At 42.6% G+C, this 19,243-nt stretch overlaps 1 protein-coding gene across 8 annotated transcripts in view; it reads left to right on the forward strand.

Moving 5' to 3' along the window:
• Nucleotides 1-1,093: 1,093 nt before the first annotated feature.
• The window catches only part of DCLK2 (doublecortin like kinase 2), a gene marked incomplete at its 5' end in the record, with an annotated part of 151,616 nt that continues 133,466 nt past the window's right edge, over nucleotides 1,094-19,243 (forward strand). For 2 of the 8 annotated variants that reach the window (XM_082463360.1, XM_082463361.1), the window contains one exon: nucleotides 1,103-2,212. In XM_082463360.1, coding sequence (XP_082319486.1) covers nucleotides 1,792-2,212 — 421 coding nt within the window. Of the gene's footprint in view, nucleotides 2,213-19,243 lie in introns of all 8 variants that reach the window. The other 6 variants (XR_014264078.1, XM_082463365.1, XR_014264079.1 and 3 more) reach the window with 6 other exon arrangements.

Below are 19,243 nucleotides of genomic sequence, written 5' to 3' on the forward strand. Positions count from 1 at the left end.
TGGGGGAACTATGGTGCACTAAGCAGGAATCTTCTGGGGCACTGCATGCCAGGGCAGCTTCACAGCTGCTGAAGAACTACTGCATATATCTCTGCCTTCTCTTATTCATACTCTTCCAGAACTTCGTTCATTCCAAGAAAAGCATCCATGTTCTTACCTTACAGGTCAGTTTGGATTTGCTGTCTAGGGCCACTCAGAGAACAGGTGGTGAATAACCTAAGGTTTCAGGGTAACTTACCCACCTGTCAGATTAGGACCAAACTTTTTAGTTTCATCTTTCCGTAAAGGTAAAATGGAAGTAACTAATATTTCTCACAAGCCTTTGGGAAATATGCTTTTACTGTTGACCAGGCACTACTAAATTAAGACTTCGAGTATGATGGGTGCTTACCAATGTTAGACCTATTACTTAATGAGAAGCTCAAACTGACAACAATAAACATCACTTGAATGTAAGGGGGGTGGGGTGCAGGGATTTTCTGTTTACCAATGCATCCCCAGCGACGGAGACAATGCCTGGCACATTGCATGCTTTAATAAATATTTGTTAATTAAGTAAATTCCTCAAAAAACAATAACTTCTGATCATTCACGCATTCAAAGTTACTGAACGTACCATGTTAGCGAATCTGCAACGGAAATTGTTTTATCAAAGGATTTTTAAATAAAGCTCCAGATTTCCTTTTAAAAAATAAATAGTGTGCCCCAATTCAATGCCATGTTTCAGGTTCCTGCCCTAGTTTAGCCTCGGCTCCTCATTTGGAGGCTGGCTAAGGGATGTGATCCCTGCCCTTGAATCTCCTTCCTTTGTAGTTTTTTTGACCTGCGCGGTTCCGTTTCCCAGGCGGAGGAGCGCGCGCCGCGGCTGCGCCCATCAGCGCGCGGAGCGGGGCTGGGGCTGTCAGGCGGGCGGGGCCGCCTAGGACCCTGGAGGGGCTGATCGTCTCGCCCTGCAGAGCCTCCTCTCCCACCTCTCTCCCTCCGGGGTTTGGCATCCCTCGGGGAGCAAGAAGCCCCCTCCAGCCCTGACAGCGCGCCGGGCAGGCGGTGCGGTCGGGCCCGGGGGCGGATGCTCGCGGGTGGGCCGGGCCGGCCGGCTGCGGGGGAGGCGGGCTGCGTTATTTCCCGCTAGGGCCAGACTCCGGGAGGGACTGGCCTGCACGGTGCTGTCGGCCCCAGCCAGCGCGCGCCGCCCCTCGGGCAGGGCCTGGGGGCGAGCGAGGCGGCGGCGCGGCATTCCGGGCCTCGGGCCGGGCGCGTGAGCGGGCCGGGGCCGGAGCCGGGCCGACGCCCCGGCGGCGCCTCTCCCACGCTCGCGGCCCCTCCCCCTCCCTTCCTTCCTTCCCCTCGGATCTCCCGGGAGCGGCGGGTGGACGCGAGCCGCGGCAGGCGCCCGAGCTTTGTGTGCGCCCGCGGGCCCGGGGCGAGCTTCGGGCGGCCCAACTTGGCGGCGGCCGGCGGGCTCCCGGGAGGGAGTTGTGAGGCGTGGCCGGGTGGAGGAGGCGCCTGGGGGGGCGTGGGGCTCCCCGGCGAGCTGGAGGGACAGAGCGAGGCGCGCCGGACAATGAGCTGGGCAGCTCGGCGCTGCGGCCACTTTTAGGGGGGCGCGGGCCGGCCGGCGCCTCCGCGGCTCCACCTGCGAGGAGAGGGCGGGATGCCAGAGCTGGTTGTCCCGGCGCTCTGAGGCTCCTCGCAGCTAGACGTCCCTGAGCCGGTGCTCGCCTTGACCCTGGGCTACCTGGAGGCTTTGGCTGGGGCGTGTTTCGTGGGGGCGCCCCTGGAGCAGCCGCGATGGCCAGCACCAGGAGTATCGAGCTGGAGCACTTTGAGGAACGGGACAAAAGGCCGCGGCCAGGGTCGCGGAGAGGGGCGCCCAGCTCCTCCGGGGGCAGCAGCAGCTCCGGCCCCAAGGGGAACGGGCTCATCCCCAGCCCGGCGCACAGTGCCCACTGCAGCTTCTACCGTACGCGGACCCTGCAGGCCCTGAGCTCGGAGAAGAAGGCCAAGAAGGCGCGCTTCTACCGGAATGGGGACCGCTACTTCAAGGGCCTGGTGTTTGCCATCTCCGGCGACCGCTTCCGGTCCTTCGATGCGCTGCTTATGGAGCTCACCCGCTCCCTGTCGGACAACGTGAACCTGCCCCAGGGTGTCCGCACCATCTACACCATCGACGGCAGCCGGAAGGTCACCAGCCTGGACGAGCTGCTGGAAGGTAGGAGGGAAGGGCCCGGCGCGGCAGGTGCGGCCCCGCGTGCCGACAGGTGCACGCGCTCGCCCGGCGCTGGGGGAGCCTGCGGGGGGTTTTCTAGGCGGCCGCAGGAATTGTGCGGTTCTGTCTTCTTTTCCGCAGGCTTTATGGGTGGGGCGCGCTTCCACATATACTCTGACTGTCCCTCCCAGAAGATTTGCCTTAAAAAAGAAAGAAAGAAATCCTAACGGGATTTGGTGACATCTCTTAAGATTGGCGGACTTGTTTTTTGCTTTTTTGAAGTGCAAAGTCTCACGTGAGGATCTGGGTAACCCTCTAGCTCATAAGCTGTCTGTTCAGCCCTCTGTGTGGAGCTCAGTGCCGGCACCTGTATTTCAGCGTTCAGGACCCTGTTGCACCTGCTCTACTCAGAAGCCATGGTTGTGAAACACTCTAGGTTGGCTTTCCTGGTTTGCCTTGCAGCAGAAGTTCCATGAGGTCAGGAGGGGCGTCCAAGACAGTGGTTCTCAACCCTGGTTGCCTCTTGGATCACTGGGGACTTTAAGAAATATGGGTGTCTGGGTCCCATCCCCGGATACTTGGATGTAATTGGTTTGGCGTGTGGTCTGGGCATCTGGAGTTTTCAAAGCTCCTCAGGTGATCTGAATGTGCTGCAGAGATTGAGAACCGTTGTGCTAAAGGGTTTTCCACGTTTGGTTGGTAATGAGGTGAATCAGGGTCAATCTCTCTTGCATCCTCCCCTACTGAAAGTAGCTAGTTAGGGTGATAAAGGCCACTGGAATCAGCAGTTGGGGCCCATTATAAATTAGGCCTAGGGTGTCAACCATGCTTGCCTCAAAGGGACTGCTTGGCTGTATGTTGTCATCCTTGAATTCCTGCAGTATTTACTCTTCTTTCACTTCAGGGAGAGAAAGCATTACTAGTAGTTAAGAACCTATATCCAGAACTAAACACCACCCATAAAGATCAGACAGAACTCAAGTATGTGCCGACTGTGTGTTTATATACAGTCTGCTCTCATGCATCTTTCTTAACGCAAATGGCACATATTGCTATGGTAGTCATAGCAATGTTGGCTTGTCAGGGGAAGGAAACTGAACTTGAAGCCAACTATTTTTCTTATATTAGCGCATCATGTTCTTATGTTCTGAAGACATTGTCCATTTTACACATGAGGAAACTTAAGCAACATGCCTTGTCATACAGGACAAGGGCAGTCTACGTTCACTTTTAATAAATTGGTGTAGCCACACTGCGGAGTCCTGAAAGTGGTTGAGATTCTGTTTAGTCACTGTTACCGAAAGTTTTCCCTGCCCTGGCTAGATGAGGACCCAGCCAAAACAAAGTTGTCTTTTCAGTGTGTGTGTGTGTGTGTGTGTGTGTGTGTGTGTGTGTGTGTGTGTAGTGTGTGTGTGTGTGTGTGTGTGTGTGACTTCACAAATTCTCCTGCTCACTTGAGTGTTTTGGTTTTAAAGGCTTCCTGAGGAGGTGGTGACAACCAGAGGAGTATAAATAAAATGAAGATACATTGTTAAAAGGGCCTTATTGCTTTATCGTGTTACATACTTAAAAGCCACATTTGCCTAGATATTTCAAAACTGAGTAACGAATTTTCTGATTGACCCAAAGCTAGATTAGTAGCCCTGTGGAAGGATCAAGGCAATGCCTTTTTTACTTAAACACTCACTACTCACATGCCCTTGGGATACTGTGCCTGGTGTGGTCTGAGGAGGGACAGTAGTTTTAATATCCTTCTCAGAAGTAATTTTCCTTCTCAGAAGTAATTTTAACAGTGTATTTGCTACATGAAATGAATGTACTCCAGAGGTGAACATGATCCTAGGGAAGATGGTCAAGGTGTCCATTATGCATATTAATTGAGAGCACATATTGTACATTGAGTTTGTTATTGCCCAAGTGGTACATGGTCCACTGAGTCTAATTCTCAAACTGTAGGTTCAACTATAAATTGAAGGTTGATAAATATCCTTTGAATCACTCATTCACTGATTTGTGGAGGAGGGGGAACCATAAGCATATGTAGAGTCCAAATTACACCACAGTATGAAAAATAATGATAGAACACAAATATTTGCACCATGGAAATGTTTCCCTAGTATAGCCAATTGCCCACTTGTTTCAAATATAATAAAATTACATTTTATTAAATATAATACAATTACTGCAAAAGAAGAAAATTTGAGCACTTCTTTTGTCATAGTGGCATTCTCTCTGACAATAGATCTTTGTCTAAGTCTTGAATTTCCCACAAAATGAGTGGAATACCCTGTTTCTAGGCAGTTTTTAAGAAAAGAACCATCAATGTTTAATATCAACTATTCAAGAATTTAAATAGTTTCAACTTTTAGTTAAAATTGTGTACTCGAATGTTCAGATTTATCATGCAGAAGAACTAACCAGCTACCTGTGAAGTTATTATTTGCATCAGTAAAAATAGGTCTGTGATATTTCCCACGTTGTCAAAATTGACTATTTCATCTTAGTTCATCATTTTTAATAAAGATTCTCTGATAGTATTTTTTACACCATTATGTTCAGCTGATCTCTCATTTGCCTCTTTCATTCCATGAAATTTGTAGTTTAGGAGATACTGTTTTTCCCAAAACGAATTTTTCTAAAATGTTTTCAGTGAAGAATAGAAAGTGATGACTCAAGATAACTAGGCATGAACACTCACTCAGAGTCTCAGTCCCACTGAACTCAGATGACAAAAGAAATTTGCATGGCCCAGATTTTTTTCTTCTGCCCTTGAGAGTCTCTGGAGACCAAAAACTGTTCAGGTGTAGGCTGGTACTCCTGCACTACACTAAACCAGCAGGCATTTGGAGCCTATTGTTTTAGCTCCCCTTGCTGCATTAATTTCAATGTGTTAGTGCTGTGCATCCCTGTAATCCTGTTTAGTCTTTACAACTGGATGGGGACCTTCTCTCAAAGGAAGACTGTGAGTCATAACAGTCAGTACTGGGAAAATCAGGTTGAGCTGTCTGAAGCCATGAGCCAGCCAACCGTGTCACATCTCTGATAGACAACTGAAGATGTCTGGATGGCACGTTCCTAAGTTCTCAGTCAGAACTCTTGGTCTTAGTTTTTTTTTTTTTCCATGAGTGTTCTCTTCTTCAGAACATTTAAGCTATAATTATTTTGATGTCCCAAAGAGAGATGCCCAAGGACAGTAGAAACAATGCGTGACCAAGTTGGGGTCCCTAGGTTCTGTGGATTTGAGAAAAATTCACCTCTGTTCTCAGCCTTAGTGACCTTTTCTGTTGAAAGAGAGGTTGGCAGATCACCTAAGTTAGATCCTTTCTGGTCTAAAAGTATATACCCTTCCCCTGCCTAAGTGGTTATTTATTGAGTGTCTGATGGCCTGGGCTGCCTTTCCCTACTCAGAACCTATCTTCTGGAAAATTGACAAAGCTGCAAATGTCCTACACAGCAGGGAGTGGGTATATGGCTCTGATGAAGTGTTTGACAGGAGCCAAAAAATTACGAGCTACCGGTCTCTGCCTCTTTCATTCCAAAGTAATATGTCATTTTATGTTGTTTATACCTTTTACTCCTCAGTCAACAATAAATAAACTGATTGGATTTTTTGGCATGTGAGAGAATTTTGATTATTTTGACAGGTGATACTTCCATTCTTCCATTAAGTTAACTTGAAAATTAGCTTGAATTAACTTGAATTTAAGAAAAATAAAGTTCTAAGAAAATCAAGCATTTGAAGTTTTTGAGGTTCTCCTACTAAGCCTAGTTTATTGAATCTCTTTGGTTATTCAGTCTCTTTGAAGGTGTTAAACCAAAATATGGTGACAGTTATATTTAAGTAAAAATGAGTTTACATTTAAGTAAAAATTAAGTTACATTTTTAAGTTACATTTAAGTAAAAATGCATAAGAACTCAGATTATAGGTTTTATCCCCTTGAATGATAGATTTTTAGAGTAATAATAGAAACTGAGCTCTTGGAACTTGTTATAGTGAGGAAGGCAACATAAACCCATGAGATGTAAGGTATTTGCACATAGTAGTCAAAAGCAGTACACATTTATATAAGGCAAGCATGATGATTGGACATAGCAGTTTAACATTGAATCTTCAGTCTGCAAAACCTTCTCTACCTGGCAGACTCCTAGATCCTCCTAGATCCAAGACCCTCTTCAAATATCATCTTTCTATGAAATCTCTTCCCAGACCTCGGGGGCATTGGTCTCAAACTGTTGTTGATTGAGAGCATAGTTGTTGTTGTTTCAGGTGCTGGGGGTACGGTTCTAGAATGCTCACATTCTAGAGGGAGAGAGAGAGTGAACACACACACACACACACACACACACACACACACACACACACGCACGATGGTTCCAGCTGCAGGGCTATAAGTGAAGTGGTAATGAGGTGGGGCAGGAGGCCCACACTGGCCAGGACAATGGAAAAGGATTCCCAGAGGAACAGATGTTGGAGCCAAGGCCTGAGGTCAAGCTTAGAACTCTGCCATTTGCTTACTCACAGCATTTTTCCTTTCCTCTATTGTAACCCTTACCTTTACAATTAGAGGTATATTGGGTCTGTTTTTTGCACTAGACTAAGCATGTCGTGAGGTTAGGGATCTTGGACACAATAAGTTCATTAAATAAATAGCCCAGGAAATGACTTTACCTCTAAGTCTCTTGATTGTCAAGGGAAGTTTTGTATGAATTAAGTTTGAATAGGGTTGTTCCTATGTATTTGTGAAAATATGTATTTTGAAAAATTGGATTATGTTCCAGATAAATCAGAAATGCTCTGCTGACTCATCTCTGTGGAGAGAATGACTCTTCCTCAGTACTTGCTTCTATAAATCTGATTGTTTTCTTCTTCTCATTTCCTCAAAACAGGGGAACTCAGGTCTGCTATAACGCAGCTGCATAATAAGCTCTTTCCGGAGGTAATGGGAAGAGAAATTTTCATTTGCAGAATAAAGAATTCTAAAGGGTTGGGGGAAGAAAGGAAATACTTGGGAGAGCATTTATGAGATGAGGGTCAGACAGAATGATACACTGGTAGTTATAAGAAAAGATCACTATTTCATGAGGTTTTAAACTATGGAAATGGACATTTTATGGCCCTGTCATATGAAATAAGGGAAACTAGATATTCCCTTGACCAGTGATTGTCGAACTGCTTTCTTCATTGTAGAGAGGGCCAGGGGAGTTTCTCTGGGTCTGTACTGCCTGGCTAGGTCTCTTCTCATCCCTACCCGCCCGCCCATGCTCCTACCACTTCTGTTTTTGTCTCTTCTATTGATAAAGTAAACTATTACCCTATGGATTAGGGATCCTATTCTTCTCAACATTGCTACCATTTTTTAGATGTTTTATATGCAATCATTGTGTGAGATACTTTGTGTTTTATCTCACCCTTGTTATCCCTTGTGGAATATGGCTGCATTGTCTTCCCCATTTTGCAGCTGGGGAGACTGAGACTCAGAGGATTAAGAAATTGTCCCCTTGTACCAGTCAGAAGAGGTGGGGCTGGAACCTGAGGCCTTTCTCCTTGGCCTTTCAACTTCTGTTTTCTTAACTGCTATGTTCTGCCGCCTGTGAGATGGGGTCCATCCTGACCCCTGAAGGTTGCATAGGTCATGTATCAGCAATCTAGAGCTGCATCACCGCTGCAGCCAAACCTGTTGTTATTTATATTTGGAAAATGAAGATGGTGGTAGTTCATCAGTCACTGCAGATGTAAAGACAGTTTTAGGATGTTTTGTATATAGTTCCTGAAATGAACCATACATTATCCTATGCACCGGCATAGTAGGGTCTGCGCATTCAAATTCTGCAGAGTTGTCTTGCTTGACTTTGGTTTCCTTATCTTCAAAATGAGGAAGGTTAGGTAATTGCTAAGGCTGCTTCCCCTTTAAAGTTCAGTGATCTTGGGAAATGCTTCTGGAAGTGGGAAAGAGAAATGATCTGTCTGGCTCCATGTCTCTCTTTAAAAATTGGCCAGGTTTTGTGATTGAATGTGGTTACCTGGGTTTAGATGGAGTTCTTAAACCCTCAATAACCTATAGGAGGCTCTTCCCCATAGAATCTTCTCAGGAAAGGGAAAATTATGTACAGGCCCATTGAGGGCTGGGACCATGGTCATTTTGTTAATTCATTTATCCTATCAATAAATACTTCTGGCACTTGATGTTTGATGATTAATTTTACTTTTGTGCCATATATAAGATATTTTGATAGGTGGGAATAGGTGGATATTGGTTTTTAAAAAAATCTTTCTTAGTTAAGACAGCCAGCTGGACAGTTGGCTAGATTTGCAGAGGTCAAATAAGGTCATGCAAAAGGCAAACATTCCTTGCCCCTTCATATTTCAGTTTTGAAATAAGTTTTTATTCAAGAAAAAAGGGATGCAGTATATTTGTATGTTAACAATTTATCAGTTTCACTAGTGTCTGAGATGCCTGACTTGATTTTTCTCTTTGGACATCTTTCATAATCAAATTCTTGTACCTTTATTTTGAATGTATGTTTAAATCCCAGGACTATTCTAAGCCCCCTAATATTTTCAGCGTCTGCTTTGAGTTTGTTCTCTGCCGTAGCTAAGACTTAGTTTCGTTCATCTTTTAGCATTCTTATTTTAAGCATTGTCTTTAGAAAATTTATTTCACATATAGTTTAAATACAATCTGCATTGTACAATACTTTTTTTTTTTTTTGGCTGCATTGGGTCTTCGTTGCTGCACGCAGGCTTTCTCTAGTTGCGGCGAGTGGTGGCTACTCTTCGTTGCAGTGTACGGGCTTCTCATTGCGATGGCTTCTCTTGTTGGAAAGCACAGGCTCTAAGCACGTGGGCTTCAGTAGTTGTGGTGTGTGGGCTCAGTAGTTGTGGCTCGTGGGCTCCAGAGCACAGGCTCAGTAGTTGTGGCGCACGGGCTTAGTTGCTCTGCAGCACGTGGGATCTTCCCGGACCAGGGCTTGAACCCGTGTCCCCTGCATTGGCAGGTGGATTCTTAACCACTGTGCAACCAGGGAAGTCCCTCTGCAGTACTTTTTAAATTCTATGAGTTGGAAATATAATTTAAGGCTAGAATTTAGATACTCTTTCATTCATTGACATGCTATAATTTTTGCTCTAATCCAGGCTATTTTACCCTGTTTGCCATATCTCCTGCAGCCTGAAGCAGTAGACTAGCCATATTGTAATTTGTTAGAAGCTACTACCTTCAAGTCAAGGAATGGGAAAATACTGATTTGTGAGATCAACTTTAGTACTTTTGATTACACTATAACATTTACTAACATCTCAACATAACTAAAATAATCTATAATTATGACCTACTATGTTACCATTTGTTTATATGTTGGTTAAATTATAATCACTTGCAACCAAAATGTATCACAATAGAAGTTTTTAAATTGTCATTGATTTATTTCTTCCTTCACTGTGTATGTTTTACAAACTTCAGATTACTTTGTTAATTTTTATATAATAACAATGTCATTATTTCTGAAAGGCAGTGATTGATGCTGTCTTCCACAATATCCTTGTCCATTATCTTGGTCTTTTAACAGTATTCTATCTCATCTGTTAAGGAAGCAGGAAAAGAAAAAGGAGTTATGGAAACTTACTACTGGTTATACTCTTCATCAAGCCTCTGCAAAAGAACGAACTTGAGAAATAGCCTGATATAAACTCATCTCTACTTAGTTTAGTGATCAAGGCCAATAGCTGGAAGGTTCCACATGAACCTTGTAACACTTAGCAGAGTCCTAGCGTGCAGTGTCTCTTTGATAAATGGGAGTGGTCCTCAGCATCTCAAACCAAAATGTGTGTCCTTGTAACTTCCCTCCCTGTAATTCTAGAGCCACCGTTTGGAGCTACGTAAGACTCCAGATGGAGCTACATGGCAGCCCTTCAGACATTTTATGACAGTGGTCATGCTTTACTATTTCCCCCTTCTGCCCATCTCCTAAACATCACTACTCTTTTTTGACAAACATCTGGTTTCTGAATCCTTCATCACTTGCACTGAATCTTTTTGAGCTATTCTCACTATCATCACTTGCTTCAAACTGGAGCCAAGTCTTCCTCTTAGACTCAAAATGAGATTTAAGGGGTTGGGGTGGGGAGCGGTGAGGGAGGAAGGTCTTAAGCAAAGATCTCCAGAAACTGGGGAAACTCTGTTGAGGGAGGTTTTTACCTCAGATGATGAGCCAACTGAAGGACTGACCCTATATCCATTATGCCTCAGTTTACTTACAAATAAGTGTAAGATGGGCACATTTTGGTTTGAAGATCTCTTTCTCAATATCCTTAAAATTGCAGTGTTTCTCAAACTTTTGCAATGTTTGGGATAATTAAAATTGAAAAACAATGTAAAAATCTAACAACCAAGTTGCAGAAGCCCAGCATTGCCTTAATTGCTTTAAATACATTGTCACTTAAATATTTATAAAGGTAGATGTACTTATGCATATAGCTCTTACACACCAGTACAACCCAAAGGAGACAACCTAAAAACCAACAAAACTGTATAACCAATAAAAATGCAAAATAGCAACATAAAGCTCCAGATACTATTTGCTCAAACGAAACTGTTCCCAGTGTGACCATGGTGCTGAACGCTGAGTTTGGTGTGCTGAATGCTGTGTGATGAGTCAATTTTGCACTGCTAACAAGCCTTCATTCCCGCAGAGTAAAATTATGTCCTCTGGCCTTAACTCTCTGTGCATGTCTTGTACATATAGTAAGTCCACTTCTTCCTCATTAACTCCCAGCAAAGTTACACCACTTGATGCCAAAGGAGTTGAGGCTGTGGGCACAGAGTGTCCTGGCTGCACTTGATTTAGAAATAGACATTCAGATGTTCCAGAATAAGACGATATAAACATTTTAAGTCTTATCATCAAATTAAGTACAGAATTGGGAGTTCCCTGGTGGCCTAGTGGTTAGGATTGTGGGCTTTCACTGCCATGGCCCTGGGTTCTATCTCTGACTGGGAAACAGATCCTGCAAGCCACGCAGCACAGCCAAAAAAAAAAAAAAGTACAGAATTAAAATTGCCAAGGTGAATGCTTGTAGATTGTGGGATACAGTTGTCTCAGGTTTGAGCAGCAAGAAGACAAATAACGGATCTGATCTGTAGGTTCCATCCTACCAGGAGATTAGATAGAATTTTTTTTTTCCAGTGGGTAAGCTTTAAGGCTTTTTGGTTAGTGAGTAGCATTTTTGTTTTTACTTTTACATAATTTCTTTGGTCTTAAGTTAACTCCTCCCAAATTTCAATGCGGAAGCATGGATTTGTGGACATACTTCTTCCTACATATTCAGATGTTCAGTGTAACGTCTCCACACCTTTCTCCGTGGAAGGTATCACAGACTGTACCACTGGATGTGACTTTAGGAGGTGAGTCGTTTTCAGCCCCTTGCCTTCAGATGTGTTGAAGGGGCACTGGTCTTAGGAGTGAAAGATCTCAGCTTGTGTCCGCAGCCCCGCCCTGTAGGAAAGGCTGTTATATTCATTTTGTGAATGCGGCAGCAGTGGTCCAGAGATAAGCCAAATGAGTGCAGAAGGGAACAGCATCCAGGTGAGAGCAGTGTACTTTATGTTACTCTGCTGGTTCCCATAAGGTTAAGTTCTGCGCACTGTACAGTTCGGGTAGAAAACCCAATAAGCTGTTTGCCACAACAGAATAGTAATCAATCTGTCTTTTCTTTACCCTGTATTCTTCTGAACCAGCTGGGTGTGGGAACGTGTCCTTGATGTGCTTTAGATGGAGATACGCACATTATTGTCTACCCGATAGGACAGTCTCACAGATGCTGTACTTGATTAAGGACATCAAACCATCTTGTAGATGCAACATACCCAAATTTATTTTCCTTGGTTACATTCCTTTGGAAGTAATTTCTTTCTCAATTTTGGAAGTTGGGAAGGAATTTAGGTTTCTAAGATTTTTGCAGATATTAGACCTTAAGTGCCATACTTTCTTTTCTTTCCTCTTTGTCTTTTCTCTGTTACCATATTTAAATGTGTGTGTGTGTGTGTGTGTGTGTGTGTGTGTGTGTGTGTGTGTAGGGAGGCTTTCCTTAAGCTTGATGAGTCCTTACACTTTATTATTATTTTTTTATTGGAGTATAGTTGCTTTACAGTATTGTTACTTTATACTATACAGCAAAGTGAATCAGCTATATGTATACATATATCCCCTCTGTTTTGGATTTCCTTCTTATTTAGGTCACCACAGAGCATTGAGTAGAGTTCCCTGTGCTATATGGTAGGTTCTCATTAGTTATCCATTTTATATATAGTGTCAATATCATATATATGTCAATCCCAGTCTCCCAATTCATCCCACCCCCCCCTTTCCCCCTTGGTATCCATACGTTTGTTCTCTATGTCTGTGTCTCTATTTCTGCTTTGGAAAAAGACAGTCTATACCAATTTTTTCAGATTCCACATATATGTGTTAATATACATATTTGTTTTTCTCTTTCTGACTTACTTCACTCTATATGACAGTCTTTAGGTCCATCCATGTCTCTACAAATAGTCCTTGCACTTTAGACTTGTAAACAAGTTTTCTTTTTCACCATAAAGTTCAGTGCTTGCTTCTGCTCCAAGAGTTAGGTATAGTCTCAATGTCCAAATTTTGTATAACTGATTTTCTGCCGTAAATGTCAAAAATAGTTTGTAATTACAAGCTAATTAGTGGTTTTAGGCAGTTAATGTAAGTATTTTAACAGAGGTGGATAAGAGACTTTCATAGTAACTGATAGAAAAGTAGGCTAAAACATTCTGTTGTGGAACTTCCAACTGTGTAAATATGCATTTAGCTATTTGTGATTTCTAACAGTAAATTGACATTTTAAATGTTAAGGGATTATTTTGATTTAGCTATTAAAATATATTTTGTATATAATACTCACACAAACCCATACACACCCACACACATGTTCCATTGATTGAAAGACACAATGCATTTATTGGACTAAAATGTGCCATGGACTCTTGGTGCTTTGATGGTATGAAGTGAAAAAAAAAAACTTGGTAGGTCCTAGGCAGCCCTCACAGCCTGCTTGTTTTCCTCTGTGCCTTAGTTTGCCCTTTGATGGGGTAGAATGACCTAAGAGTGTCTCAGACCACACATGATGTCCTTCAGGAGCCTGACCTGAGCCTCTCACGGTCATTCGGTGTCAACACCTACACTGTGCAAATGTTTTACCTAGAAGTAATGCAAATCCAAACCGTGAGACGTAGAAGTTTGTTTTAGAAATATGCATTTTTGTCATGACTTTGACAAACATGTTTTGGGTGCCTGCTGTATACCAGGTGCTGGGCTCAGTGTGGGTAACATGAAGAAGGGACAGTCAGTGTTTTCAAGGAGCTTGCAGTCCAGGCAGTAGTTTGTAACCAGAGATTGTGTTAAGAGTCACCTGTGAAGTTAGGAAGCCTTACTCACAGGTTCTGGTGCCGCCTTCCAGTGATTCTGGTTCAGTTGAACTGTGGTGAGGCTTGGGCATCTGTGCTTCTACAACAAAATCACCTGACGAAAAAAAAATTCTTCTCTAAGAACCACCAGAAGAGACAGATAAAGAATAAAGAATTATGAGAAGTTAACATATTATAGGCTCAGGATACAATAAGTGAACCGAAGAGTGACATAATTTTTTAAATTATGAAACACATATCTATAGAAAATTCATAAAACATACATGTACAGCCCAGTAAGTTATTATGAAGTGAACACCTTTGTGACTATTATCAAGAAATAGAGTATTGGGAATTCCCTGGCTGTCTCGTGGTTAGGACTTGGCGCTTTCACTGCCAGGGCCTGGGCTCAATCCCTGGTCAGGGAACTAAGATCCCACAAGCCACATGGCATGCCCCCCACCCCAAAAAAAAAGAAAGAAAGAGAGTATTGCCAGCATCCGAGAAGGTCTCCCTGTGTCCCTTCCTAGTTACAACCCTTCCCAAGTTACGGTAGCCTGACTCTTGCTTTTCTTTATATTTTTACCACTGATGAAGGCATCCCTAATCAGTATAGTTTTACTTTTGTCAGTTTTGAACTTAAAGATATTAAATCCTACTGCATTCTATTCTTTTATTATCTTTTGATCACCGTTATTTGTAAAATTCATCCAAGTTGTTGTTTATAGCTGGCTTGTTCATTTCCATTACTGCACAGTAGTAGTACATTATATGAATATACCACAATCTGTGTGTCTGTTCTATTGCTGATGGATATGTGGATTGATTATCATCTTTGGCTACTGAGCCTATTCTATGAGTGTGAGTGTGTATGTGTGTGTGTGTGTGTGTGAGTGAGTGTGTGTGTGTGTGTGTGTACGTACTCTGGTGCCCATATACAGCAGTTTCTCCAGGGTATTTTTCTGGGGTGGAAACATATGATGTATATGTTGTCAACTTATCTATCACTAGATAATGCCCACCTGTTTTTCCTAAGTGATTGAACCAATTTAAAGTACATGGAAGTTCCAGCAATATATCAAAGTTCCTGTTGCTTTACCTCCTTAGCTGGGGTGATTAATCTTGACTGGTCAGTAAAAAAAAAAAAAGAGGTAAGGAGAGAGGAGGAGGAAGGGTATTTCAAGCATATAAGAAGGAATGAGAATAAGAGGGTGTCTGTATAGGATCCCCTGAGGAAAGGCTGCTTAAGGTGGAATAGTTTAGCCAGAAGTGGGGTGTGGGTGGGACATGTTCAAAGCATGGAAGAACATGGCCAGAAGCTGTTTTAGCGTAAGGCACTTTGCAAGAGAAGCCGGTCTGTCTAGGCAGTTTTAGCTGCGGTTATGATATCTGGTAGTTATACCAAGATTGTGATAAACTACTTTCTTCCAGACATTTCTTTCTTAAGGAAAAAAAAATTCAAAAAAATTTTTGGTATATATATCAGAATGTGGTGGAAAATGTATGCAGGATGAATTTATTCCAATTTTATATTAAACATATAAGTTTTTAGTACTTGAGTATATGTAAATATATATTTTATATGCATATATATTTTTAAAGTTTTATAAGTAATGGAATACTTTGAAAATGTTTCATGTATTATATATTAGCCGTGCACCATATGTAGCCTAAATCTTAATCCTCTATCTTAAAAATAAAATTATTGTTCAAATAATGTCTTTTGATTCTGTACTGTCTTCCTAATGAATTCTTTGTGCTATCTGAAGCGTGTCTATAAGTTTAGGAAGAAACTTACATCTTCTAAATTAAAAAACAAAATGTTTTCCTAATTTTTTATATCTTATGTGGCTTGGACCTAAATCTAGTTGACAAGTACTTAAGATGTGGATTTGCTTCTTTTAATAAAGTGCTTATTTAGAAAAAAAAAAAAAGAATAAGAGGGTGTGACGAGTTTGGAAGGAAAGTGCAAGTATATTGGTGCGACACTAACTTAGGAGCCTGTGGGAAAGTGGCGAGAGGTGAGATGGAAGTATGTGATACGTTGGGGAGTTTGGTCTTTATTCTAAAGGCAGCGACGCAGGCAAAAGACATCAGATTTACATTTTTAAAAACTTGCCATGACAGCTCTGTGGAGGATGAGGGGACCTCGTTAACTACTCTAATCTGGGGAGAAAAGAGAGGGAGCAGGGTTGAAGGGGATGGGTTCCAGAGATGCTTAGACCAAGTCAACAGTTTTGCTAAATCTGCTGAATATGGGGCAAAAAGAAGAGAGACAGGAGTTTTGGGTTTTGCCTGGGTGACTGTGTAGGTGGTGATTTCATTAAGTTGGGGAATTCCAGAAGAGAAGTGTTTGAGGTCGGGTGGCAATCATGGGGAGTGAAGTTAGTTTTAGACTTGTGGCACGCGAGACAGCTGTAGATGATCTTGCAGAGATGCTCTTTAAGTGGTTTGAACTCAAGAAAGGACTGGGCTGGAGATGTCCCAGAGGCCGGGTGGTGATTGAAGCCGTGGGATGCGGCTGCCCACAGAGAGTCTAAGGAGGATGAGGTGGATGCAGGGGAGAAGGGGGTCCTGAAAAGCAGACCGAGAAGGGGCTACCAAAGGAGTAAGAGGTAAGCCAAAAGAAATTAGATCCTGGAAGCTGGGGAGGAAAAGGATCTGCAGGACGAGAATCGTGACTGGTGTCCAATGCCCTCAGAAGACGCCAAGTGAAATGACAAGAAGTGCTTGGCATTTGGCAGTTAGGAGAGAAGTGCTTGGGATCAGGGTGTTTCAGCCCGGGGAGCATAGGGAGCAAAGGTGATGCTGCAGTCGCTTAAGAGCAGATTGTGGGTGAGGAAGTGGGAGAAACCAGTTGAGGAGCTGGGCCGTGAACGGAAGCCAAAGCACATTCGGTGGAGTGGGGCGAGGAATGAAGGGTAAGATGTGTGTGTGCTACAGTGGGAGATACTATATAAAGTCCTGTGTAGTTAAAGGGAGGAGAGAAGGAGAATGTGCCTGAAACCTCAGCACGAGGAGCAGGAAGGACCCAAATGTTGCGAGAGACTTAACATTGAACAGGAGGAGGGTACCCTTGTCACTGAAAAGGGAGAAGAGGTGGGAAAATTGGCACAGACTGAAATACATCTGTAGGGATGACGGTTTTCAGAGAACAAGAAATTGGAGAGTTCCTAGCTTTTAATAGCGTCTTGCCTCTTAAATAGGAGGCAGTTCATTTGGTTGAGTAAGGATGAAAGTTAATGGTTAACAGGTACCCAGGTTGTATTACACAACTGTTGACAATTGGTTTGTCAACCTGCTAAATATGAAGTAATGCAGAGTGTCTCTGAACAGATGTCAGTGGTAGGAAGCCATAGGCATGCCACTGGAGAGAGTCAAAGGAGGTGGAACGACTTTCTGTTCCGCACTGTGCTTGAAAACAGTAAAGGTGTATAACCACTTCCTGCTTCTATCCATCCTCTTTCTATACAGAAAACAGATCCTCTTTTTTTAAAAAAAAAAAGTTCATTGAAGTATAGTTGACTAACAATATTAGTTTCAGGCATATAACATAGTGATTTGATATTTTTATAGATTGCACACCATACAAAGTTATTATAAAATATTGGCTATATTCCCTTTGTTGTACCTTACATTCCTGTGACTTATTTATTTTCTAACTAGTAGTTTGTAACTCAATCCTCTTCACCTATTTTGCCCCTCTTCCGACTCCTCTCCCCTCTGGTAACCACTGGTTTGTTCTCTGTAACACAAATCCTCTTCTACGTAGTATTCATGTGATCATAATTTACAAAATGATTTCCCACCAATGCCTTATGGTCAAAGAACTGCTTTTAGAGAAACAGAGAGGGAGAATATGAATATGTCTGAGTGTGTGTGTATGTATCTCAGTTCTCTTCAGCTAAAGACCACCAAGAGCGTACCTGGAGGTGAACAAGTTGAGTTTGCTACTCATTGTAGTAAGGAAGAATGGACATTATGGGATACCTCAGGGCAGCTCAGTAAGAGCTGCAAGAGCTGTCATAGAAATTGGGCTTTGGTTCCAAGGAAGCAGGGACTCATTCTGTATTGGGTGTTGTCAGAGGAAGGACAATTCTGTGATTGAATATCTCATTAAATCCTATTTATAGTGAGAGCAGACTAGATTGAGGAAAAAGCTATAGTTGGTAACGAAGTGGCAATCACTCATTGAGTGACCTTTTTTGTGTGTCACTTTATCATAGTCCCAGAATGGCTTCATTTGATATAGATATTCTGTGAGACGATATCCCACAGAAGATCACAGATCAGATCAGGTTATAGTAATATTGAGGTCTAGCTGTGAATGTTAGATCAATTCTGGACCTCAGGGACTGCTTTATTTTTCATATATCCATGTATGATATTTATGTATATATATAGACATAACACATTTATATCTTTAAGTCTAATTTTAAAATGAGATGTTTATCCTTTCCTTGTTTTGGTGAGTGCAGTTTTAATATGTACTGGTAAGAGTTTAAAAAATTCTCTCACAATGTGGTATTTTATCCATGAATCAAGGTTCATTACTTTAGGATATACTTTTCCAGCTGTATCAGTAACATAAAATGCACTATCATTTGGAAAACTTGTTCTCTCTCTGGGGAATGAGTAGAAAGCAGAAGATTCTTGCATGGATCCAGGTGGGAAGTGGGTGGTGATGAGGGCAGAGGGGAGGGGCATTTTTAGAAATATTTAGAAGGTAGAGTGGACAGAACTTGATGTCAAAATGCAGTGTGTAGGGAAGCCAGAAGGGTGAGGGATGATGCCTAGGTTTCTAGCTGAGGAGTCTGAGTAGGAAGTGATGTTCCTCAACAGGATGGATGGAATGGAGAAGTGACAGGTTGGCGGGGGGGTGGGTAACAAATCTTAAACAAGAATCCCTACAGTAGGGCTTCCCTGGTGGCGCAGTGGTTGAGAATCTGCCTGCCAATGCAGGGGACACGGGTTCGAGCCCTGGTCTGGGAAGATCCCACATGCCGCAGAGCAACTAGGCCCGTGAGCCACAACTACTGAGCCTGCGCGTCTGGAGCCTGTGCTCCACAACAAGAGAGGCCGCGATGAGAGGCCCGCGCACCGCGATGAAGAGTGGCCCCCGCTTGCCGCAACTAGAGAAAGCCCTCGCACAGAAACGAAGACCCAACACAGCCAAAAATAAATAAATAAATTAATTAATTAATTAAATTTAAAAAAAAATCCCTATAGTAGCATGACTCTGGTTGGGGGAAGACTGATTGCTTCTAATCAATCTTGTAGGTGCCTAGTGTCTAACAAAGAATAAGAATTTATTGTTTGATTAACAGCAAGAGGTATAACTGCCTAAGGAACCAAAATCTTAAATGCTTTTGTCTGCATATTCTCTCCCTGTAGACAAATCTATATATTAAAAATGGGGCCATTAAACTGCATGTGTGAAAAAATAATGAATTCTTTTTGAGTTAGAAGATAACTTGGAGAAAATCTTAGAGTGTAATCCTTTTATCTTGCATGCCACAAAGTTGAGACTAAAAAAAAGTGGGTGACTTCTGAGTTTCCTGAGAGAAAACTTGTGATTTTTCAACATAAAGTTTTGGAACTTAATGA

This window comes from Balaenoptera physalus (genome assembly GCF_965194825.1).
Source record: "Balaenoptera physalus genome assembly, chromosome: 5".
NCBI lineage: Eukaryota > Metazoa > Chordata > Mammalia > Artiodactyla > Balaenopteridae > Balaenoptera > Balaenoptera physalus.